At 48.8% G+C, this 9,861-nt stretch overlaps 1 protein-coding gene across 1 annotated transcript in view; it reads left to right on the top strand.

The window, feature by feature from the left end:
• zgc:91944 (uncharacterized protein LOC436941 homolog) overlaps nucleotides 1-9,861 on the top strand; it is a gene marked incomplete in the record, with an annotated part of 18,740 nt that overhangs the window by 2,111 nt on the left and 6,768 nt on the right. The window contains 5 exon segments of the mRNA XM_037975727.1: nucleotides 2-166; nucleotides 463-548; nucleotides 3,253-3,363; nucleotides 5,729-5,983; nucleotides 8,205-8,364. Coding sequence (XP_037831655.1) covers nucleotides 2-166; nucleotides 463-548; nucleotides 3,253-3,363; nucleotides 5,729-5,983; nucleotides 8,205-8,364 — 777 coding nt within the window.

Here is a 9,861-nt window from a genome sequence, read left to right as displayed (position 1 = left end):
ACGGGCTGGACGGCGCCGCGCTGTCCCCCAGCAACAGCTACGAGGCCTCGCCGCCGCCCCTCTGCCCGCCCGCGGGGGCTGCGGCGGCGGCGCAGCGGGCGTTCAGCTTCGACGCGATGGGCGACGAGGACTGGGACCTGGAGGAGAAAGTGGAGGAGTACATGAGGTGTGTGTGTTTGTGATCCTGAGAGTAAAATGAGTCAGAAAGGCAGAGCAAAAAAAAAAAGAACAGAAAGGATGAGAAGCTATTAGAACATCATCTAATGACAACTACCGTCCCCAAAGGTGCCGTCTTATTCTCCAGAATTGTGCTGGAGTTAATTCAGGTCAGGCGTTCAGGGATGGCTAGAAAAAAATCCCAGTGAAGAAGGTCGGTGAGAGCCTAGGCTGGTGCTTTAACCACCGCGCGCGACGCTTCTTACGTCACGGTGGCGCCCTTTTTTTTTGTTGTCGCTCTTACAGGAGAGACAGCAACCTGGTGAAGGAGGAGATCAAAACCTTCCTGAACAATCGCAGGATCTCTCAGGCAATCGTGGGCCAAGTCACAGGTAGGTACCCCGCCTCCTCTGCGCTGTCGTTATGTGCCTTTTAAGTGAAATGCTCACCGGCTTTTCCGCACAAACCCCCCCACAACAACTTCTGACCAATCACACGACACGCGGCGCAGAGCCCTGTGAGAAACGGTTCGGCCCGGGCCTCGTGTCGAGAAGCTGGTGCGAGTTTCATCACGTGACCACATGACTACGAGCCGACTTTGTGACTTTCTCATGGCGTGCACACAAAGTGTTTCGGGTTGTCAGCCACCTCTCTCTCTTAGAGTGCGTTCACAGCAGCCATGTTTAAGCCGCTTTAATGGAACTCCGGTTCGTTTGGGGAGGCGTGAACGCGCAATCGAACTCTGATGCGAACCAAAAAAGCAAACTCTGGTCCGCCTAAAAACCTCGGTTCGGTTGAAGTGAACTCTGGCGCGGTTCAGGTGCATATGTGAACGCAAGCGGACCAGAGATCGCTCCAAAAGCAGGAAGTGGACTACAACACAGGGCCTTCTGGGTAAATACGACCAAAACAAACGAGCGTTTTTACCTTGAGCGGGAGAAATGGCTCGCAGTCAGATAAGCTGACACCGCTCCATTTTTGTTTCCTTTTCCAGAAGAAGGAAGTTGCGCTCAGTGTCTTCTTCATGTCGTTTCCTTCAGTAGCTCTTGGTGCAGCGCCACCACAGGCAAGGAGGGGAACAGGTCGCTCTAAGGGTTTGGCTCGATAGACTCAGTGCAGCGTGAATGAGAACCGTAGCTGAAAATGGAACAAATGTTGACATTTTTTGTCCCCGAATCGAACCGAGTCTACCGGACTATCGGCTGCGAACGCACCCTTAGACTCCTCCCCCTTGGTTGCTCGGGGTTGGCGCCCGGCTCTCGGAGGAGTCGGACTTCTGTTTGAGAACGCCACCGAGCTCCGAACGTTCCTGAGATGGGAGCCTCGGCTGTCTCTGAGCTCCGCAGACGGGTCCTTTGACCTCGGGGCTCGGGTTTTTTACTGAAAGGGATCTGAATACTTCCTGGAGCAGCAGCGACAACGACAAGGAAAGCAGCCACTCCTAGAGGTGTCTTGATGTCTGAGTCATTAGCTCAGTAGTTTAGAGAGTGAGTTCCAGAGCTTCAGCTCCGTACGTGTGTGTGAACTTCACAGTGAGGCAGATTTTGATGAAAGGCTCTTACAAAATAAAAAAAAGAGTCGTCCTTCATCTTCAGCCATTTCCTGCCGGATTGATGCACCACAAACGCCTGTTTTTATTAGATCAAACATTAAGAATTTAGCCTTAGATTTTTAATAACAGCTGCATGCTGGGACTAAATGTTTGTTTGAAAGCTTTCGCTAAATAAGAGTTTTTCTTATCTGTCTTTTTTCATGTTCATGGGGTTGACTTCTCCACCAATTAGAGATGGACCGGGCTTCTTAAAGAGAAAACAAAAACAACAAAAAAAAAACCTCTGTTTTCTTCTTATCTCAGTTTGAGTTTTAAGATCGACAATCTGCAAATTCATCCCTTTCAGAATGACCGAAATGGCTTTGTTTTTGAACAGAGGCTTCGTTTGTCTGCACTGTTAGCAAAATATCCCGCGAATCACTGGACGGGTCTCAATAAAACTTTCAGAAAATAACCATTAGCGGTAACCTCTGCCACCGATTAACTATCGGAGTCAGCCTCATTCAAGATGGCTGCCACAGCTAAGCAACTTTAGCCGACACGTAAGTGGCTCTAACTCAGCCAGCGTTACAGATATTGAGCTAAGGTTTGGTGCGGTGGTAGCTGAGAGTCACTTCCAACACCTACTCTGAGCACTAGCTGAATGAGCAAGATTTGTCTTTCAAACTTTGCCATTAACTGTTGGAGTCAACTGTGTCTGTCTGTTAGCGAAATATCTCATTAACCACTGCGCGGATTTGATTGAGTCTCTCTGAAAGTATTCACTGTGTGAACATCTACAGCTGATTAACTTTTGGAGGCAACCCAATCCTAGTTAGCCGTCACAGCCAGCTGACCTTTAAAAACACAAACATGGCTATAGTTAAGTCAGCTTTACCGATATTGTTCTAAAATTTGGTGTGGCTGTAGCTAAGAGTGAGTCACAACATATACTCAGAGTGCTGCTCATTGCACTGGCTCGTTCCTTAAAACTGGCACTAACCGTTGGAGTCAACCAATGTTGTCTGTTAGCAAAATATCACAATAACCACTGGACGGATTTTAATGAAACATTTAGAAAGTGTCCATTGGATGAACATCTACAACTGATTAGGTTTTGGTGTCACTTCAATTCAAGATGGCTGCCACAGTTAAGTCACACATGCCGACACAAACGTGGCTATAACTAAGTCAGTTTTACAGATTTTGGAGCTGAAATTTGACGTGGTAGTAGCCGAGAGTCGTCCTCGACACATACGCCAAGCCCGGCATTGCGCGTAACAGCGTTTTTTGAAGGTTTGACAAAAACGGCTGCAGCTCCACGAAGCTAATCCTCGGAGGCGGGCGATCCGCTCAGCCCGCAGTCGTTGCAACGCGTCAGACGAGACGAGACGAGACGGCGCTTTACAAGTCGCTGTAAATTCACTCCGGCGCAGCCTTTAAAAACGTCCGGCGTTAAATCACACGCGCCCTCTAGCCTGAGTACGGACGGGCCTTCATTAGCTTAACAGCCGGTGGGGGGGGTGAAGCCCGTTTAACGACTTGTCCGCTCTTCCGCCACGCAGGCATCAGCCAGAGCTACATCTCCCAGTGGCTGCTGCAGCAAGGCCTGGAGATGAGCGACTCCAAGCGCCGCGCCTTCTACCGCTGGTACCTGCTGGAGAGGAACAACCCAGGTGAGCGCGCGCACGGAGGGGGGGGTGGACGGAAAGAATCGATGTCGGGTACGAGAAGAGGCGAACATGAGAGCGCCGCTCTGCGCCCCGAGGTCAGATGACAGATCAGACGAGGCTTCTTTAAAAGAGAGATATTTGTTTTTATTTTCGTGAATCTGACCCACCGCTTGCCCCCCCTTTCCCCCCATCCATCTTTCCTGTTCGCCGCCCGCCACCCCTCCCCTCCCCGCATGGTATTGAGGCACGTCCCTAACTTGTCCCCCCCCCCGCTAACACCCAAAAGCCGGTCCTCAAGGGCCGCGAGGTCGAGGAAGGACACGGGACGAACGAAGACATGTGATGAAGGTAGTCCCGTCACAGGAGACTCTAATCGATGTGGCTCCGGGTCGGGGAAATGAAACCGTAGCGGGTGTAACAGCTAGAGAAACAGCTTGGATCACTTCTGACCTCTTCGTGTCCTACAACGCAGCTGCTTTGGGGTGGGGAAGGAAAAAAAAAAAAATGGAGCTTTTTTGGTGTGTTGTCTTGTGTCCGACCGCATGCATACAGTCATGGAGGGAGAAGCTCAGGAGCTTCGTCCGCGTCTTTATTTATTAAACAACCACGCGGGCAAATGGGAACAGCTGTGTGTGAAAATCAGACGCATTGATGAACCGATCGTCACCTCTATAAAAGCAGGAGGTTTTTTTTGTGCGTGTTAGCTCAACGCCAAGGCGGACGGACATCAGCAATAACCTCAGAGAAGCAGCTGTTGCCGCCCGTCGCGCCAGGAAAGGGGTCAAAGGTCATTTCCAGACTGTTTTCGAAGTTGGCGTTCTGCACGGGAAGGTTACTCAGAAGTGGGAAAACATATAGGAGGAGTGGACGTCCCAGCAAATTCACCCCCAAGGTCAGACGTTAAAAAGAAAAGCAAAGGTGTCCAAATCAAGCTCTACAGGCCTCAGTCAGCAGGTTAAAGGTTAAAGGTCGTGACTGGACCATTAGAAAAAGACTGAACCAGTATGACTTGTTTTGAAGAGCCGCAGCAGAAAAGCTCTTCTCTGTAAAAACAACATGGCAGCACGACTGACCAAAGTACAGATGATTACCCAGAATGCACAGCAGCGTGTTTGGAGAAAACCAAACACAGCAGATCGGCACAAACACCTCATCCCAGCTGTCAGCACGGAGGTGGAGGGCTGATGGTTTGGGCTCCTTGCCGTCACTGAGTCGACCATGAACTCCTCTGTGGACCAAAGGACTCTGGAGTCAAACGTGAGGACATCTGTCCTACAGCTGAGGATTGGACCAAACTGAACAATGATCCCAAACACAGCAGCTGTTCTACAACAGAACGGCTCAAAAAGAAAAAGAATCAAGGTAATGGTCCAGTCAAAGTCCAGAACCTCAACCTTCAGAGAGCTGAGCAGAAACAGATGTCTGCAAACCTCAATGAACCGACTCAACGATGGAAAGAAGAGTGGGCCAAATTCCTCCACAACCATATAAGGGACAGAAAACCCTTACATAGCTGCTGAAGGAGGTTCTACAGGCTGCTGGGTCAGGGGCTGGACACAGTTTTCACACACAGCTTTTCCATTTTGGCTTCATTTTTGATAAAAAAGTTACAACACGGTGGAGTTTTGTTCACTTGGGGATAGATTTTTTTATTTTTATTTATTTTTTTTAACCTGGTAAAGACTGGGTTATTTTTTTATTTTTTTTACGTCCTGAGGGTAAAACCCAAGAATTGAAAGAGGTAGGTGTTCTTTATCCCCATAAATCCCATTTGACTGTTTTTTTTCTTCTGTAGTTTCTGTAATTTAATTTGACTTAATTTGCACAGAAAGAGCGTCTTCATCGTTCTTGTGTTCGTTCCCCCNAGAATTGAAAGAGGTAGGTGTTCTTTATCCCCATAAATCCCATTTGACTGTTTTTTTTCTTCTGTAGTTTCTGTAATTTAATTTGACTTAATTTGCACAGAAAGAGCGTCTTCATTTTTTTTTTTTTTTTCCCCCATCTCTGACGCTGGAGGTACTCTGGTGCTGGTTTTCATCCCTACATGGCTAACGCACTCTTTTAACAGCGGTACTAACAAGAATTTGGCCCGCAACGCTTCGCTACTCACACGAACTCCTGTTGACCCGCTCGGTTCGCCGGCCAGATTCGTCACTAATTCGCAAAAGAAAGCCAAATTCCTTCCAATTAACAGATTAGTGTAAATGTCACGGCAGGTCTGCAGGAGTGTCTCAGTCTACCCAAAAGCTCAAATCTAAACCAACCCTTTGGATTTTTTTGTTTTGGTTTTGTTGTTGTTTTTCGCCAAATCTGGCGTCTCGAACCCAATTCGCGGCCGTCCTGATTATTGGTTTTGTCCCACCCGAAGGGCTGAGGTGGAGTGAAAGCCAGCACAGTGTGAGTCCCGCGTCCGGGGCCCGGGGAGGGGACAGAGACAGAGACAGAGACAGGACGGTGGCAGGGGCAGGCGGCTGGCTCGCCAGGATCCTCCCCGACCCCAGCAGCGCCCTCAGCCCGGGCCCCAACTCGTCATGGAGCAGGCAGAGAGAGCTGCTGGCGCACCTGCTGCCGTGGTACGCCGCCGCCGCCGCCACCGCCGCAGCGGCTGCCCAGGTCCAGCCAGGTAACCGTGCCCTCCCCCACCGCCCCCCATCAGCTGGCCTGCAAACCTGTACTCGGTGTCTCTGCTCCGTGTTCATGCCAGCACTCTTATGGTCCCTAACCTTAGTTCAAACAGGACTTGGTTTGAATGTAAGCTGCGCGTATTTACGAACGAATGTCATTATTGGGAACTGAAGCCCTTCTCAGACATGAAATGGAACGATAAAGGCCATGTTGGATTGGTAAAACAGTAACGTTCAGACATTCCTGTCAGAGAAGGCGCAGTGTTTCTTACTGATGCTCCACGACTGTGGAGCTGGTCTTATTTATAGATCGTGATGTTTAGTCATAAAAATCCCATTTCAGACTCCCAAACTCACGGCTTTGTTTGAAACAAAATGTTATGAGCTCAAATCAGATGAATATGGGGCTCAGACGCTGATTAAAAAGGACTAGATTTACTATGTTTCCAAAAGAATTCACCCATCCAAACCCTTGAATTCAGGTGTTCCAATCCCATCCATGACCACACGTGTATAAAATCAAGCACCTTGGTGTGCAGACTGCTTCTACAAACATTTGTGAAAGAATGAAGGAGCTCGGTGAATAGGATGCTCCCTGTGCAATAAGTTCCTCGCTGCTAAATATTCCACAGTCGGCTGTTAGTGGGATTAGAACAAAGTGGAAGAGATTGGGATCAACAGTGGTCGGCCATGTAAAATCACAGAGTGGCTCAGTGATGCTGAGGCTCATAGAGCACAGAGGTCACCACCGTTCTGCAGAATCAACAGCTGCAAACTTTATGTGGCCTTCAGATTAGCTCAGGAACAGAGCAGAGAGCTCCATGGAATGGGTTTCCATGGCTGAGCAGCTGCAACCAAGTAGAGCATCAGATGCAGTGGAGTGAAGCTCGCCGCCACTGGAATCTGCAGCAGTTGAGTCTGGGTTTGGCTGCTGTCAGGAGAGCGGTTCTTGTCTGACTGCATTGTGCCAAGTGTAAAGTATAGTGGAGGGAGGATCATGGTGTGGGCTTGTTTTTAAGGAGTTGGGGCTTGGACGCTTAGTTCCAGTAAGAGAACTCTTAATTCTTCAGCAAACCAAGACATTTTGGACAATTTCCTGCTCCCAACTTTGTGGGAACAGTTTGGGGACGGCCCCTTCCTGTTCACCAGGGCACAAAGCAAGGTCCATAAAGACATGGAGGAGGGAGTTTGGTGTGGAAGAACTTGACTGATCTGCACAGAGTCCTGACCTCACCCTGATAGAACAGCTTTAGGATGAATTAGAGCAGAGACTGAGAACCAGATCTTCTGTCCAACATCAGTGTCTGACCTCGTCAATGTACTTCTGGAAGAATGGTCCAAAATTCCCATAAATACTCCTAAACCTGTGGAAAGCCTTCCCAGAAGAGTTGAAGCTGTTAGAGCTACAAACGGAGGGTTAACGTCATATTAAACCCTTTGAATTAAGAATGGGATGTCACTCAAGTTCATATGAGTGTGAAGGGAGACGAGCGAATACTTTTTGGCAAAATTGTGTGTCTTAGTTAAAGTCGGTACAAAGATTTGAACAGTGTCATGTCAGTCATTTATTTAGTGACAGTTAAAATAGTTAAAATATGTTAAAAACAGCTACTACTGCAAGTGTCTGTAGCTGATTTCTGTCATGTTAGGTCTTATGGTTTTACTTTGTCAAACTTAGTCCAGTTACTGTCGGGACATAACAATGACTGTCCAAAACTGCTGCTAGTGGTAGTCAGACCCCCATAAACCAATATCTGGGGCCAAATGACAACATCATGGTGGTGTTTCTTTAGAAAAAATCAGCTGCACACTGATTCTGTGGCAACGGACCGCATGGTGTGAAAATCATCCATCACAGGGGTGTTGAACTCCAGGCCTCAAGGGCTTTAGGTGCTCCAACACACCCGATTCAAATGGTTAATTACCTCCTCGCCAAATCCTCAAGTTCTCCAGAAGCGAGTCATCCACTTAGAGCGCCCCCCCCCCCCGAGGAACGGAGTTTGACACGTGATCGATGGGGAAACCTTTTCTTTTTTTTTGTTCAGTGTTGCATTGTTGAAGTTGAGAAGATTTGATTCAAGGAAGCCGACACGGTTGGAAGCCGGCTCAGAGTGAACCAGTAAGGTTAAATGTTGACTGCCTTCAGACCCACCTCCGGTCGGCCTGTGCCACCCAGCCAAGTTAAGCCGCCCCCCCCCCGCTCCCTCTCTTTCCTTGCAGGCGCCACCTTGTCCATGCGCTCCTTGGTGAAGGAGGAGCCCGACTGGAGGACGGGGATGATCGCCGCCGGGGACCGAGCGGGGATAGTGGGCGGCCCTCTGAGGCTGCGACGTGGAAGCAGGTTCACATGGAGGAAGGAGTGCCAGTCAATTATGGAGAGGTGAGCACAGCAGGTTTTTGGTGACTAAAGGTCGTTATTGAAGTGATCTGTCAGTTAGTACCCTATCAGACCGGAGTCTTATGCCCCTTTTACACGGGCTCTAACGGTCCCGGCTCCACTCTACTCCGCTTGCTTTGCGTGCGTTTCCACCGGCGTTTTTTTAGGTTGGCCCTGCTTCTTTGGTCCCTGCTTCGGAGTAGGGCCAGCCGGGCCGGCCCTGCTTCGTGGGCGGCGCAAGCTTAGCTCCTGTTCACTCATTGGTCGTGGGTGTGACCAGATGCAAGCATAAAGAGCGAACGTAGGAATATAAACAACAGCGTTAGCTTACCCTGCAACATTTATGCTGTCTGTCCCCCAGCTGAAGGCGCTGTAAAGCCTGAAATCTCCGGCAGATAACAGGATCTCCGGCTGTCCTACTCCGCGCAACAATCGCAGCATCCAGAGCATTTCTTCCACTGCGCCTCTCTTCCTGAAGTCTCAGGAGAATCCTCATAAGGTTAAAAAAACAGCAACAACACAGTTGTGTAAACAGTTGTTTACACAACTGTCGCCAAGTTTCGCCCCCGGCAACACGAGGAGGCGTTCCTCTGCTGCCGACCAAACTGGCCGGTGTGAACGCGATGCATTCTTTATAGAGCCGAGCCGAGTAGAGCGGGACTTCTGAAGTAGAGCCAGTATAAAAGGGTCATTAGCGCATGGAGAAAAGGGCAGAAGTCTTTCTCCAGGCTAGGCTAACGGCTAGCAAAGCCAGGGCCCGTTTTATATGGATTTTCAGACCTATAAGACAAAGAAAGAAAGAACGCTGCATTAGCTAGTATTAAACCTCTACTTTTGCATGACACCGGTTGTTGTCTTGGATGTACCCTCCGTCCGTCTGGTTCATCGTTGTGATCCGGAAAACTTTAAAAAATAAGCAACGTACCGACTTCCGTTTTGGTAGGTGGCTGCGCCCAGGCATGGGTAAGATCCCTGTTGACAATCGGGTTGCCGCCATATATATTGAAACCTTGTGAGCTGGATAAGTCGAAACGTAAGTGAGGTACCGACTTCCATTTTGGTGTGAATGCATCACTCTGCGCCTCCTGGGGCAGTGAATTATCACCACAGTAAGGTAAATACATTCTCCCTCCAAATCTTTATCAGCAAAGATGTAACAGAAGACTTCATCCCTTGTGGAAAACCGTCTTTGAACTTAGTTTCAGTCGAACACGTCCGTGCAGCTAAACACCATCAGAGGTAGGGAGGTACATTTATTTATATAGCACTTTTCAGCACGAGGCGACTCAAAGGGCTTTACAACACAAGAACAAAATTACAGACAGGTACAAGATACAATGATAACTAATTGTCTAAATAAGCTAAGCTAAACTAAACCATGACTAAATGTACAGAACTAAACTAAGCTAAAACTAAAACTAACGGTACTTTTATCTAAAAGTACCCCAGGCCCGCTATACAGCCGAAGTAAAACCAGACATATCTAAGCATGAGCTAAGA

Source organism: Kryptolebias marmoratus, linkage group LG5 (assembly GCF_001649575.2).
Source record: "Kryptolebias marmoratus isolate JLee-2015 linkage group LG5, ASM164957v2, whole genome shotgun sequence".
NCBI lineage: Eukaryota > Metazoa > Chordata > Actinopteri > Cyprinodontiformes > Rivulidae > Kryptolebias > Kryptolebias marmoratus.
Note: the sequence above shows the minus strand (reverse complement) of the source record. Positions and strands in the feature narration are given on the sequence as shown.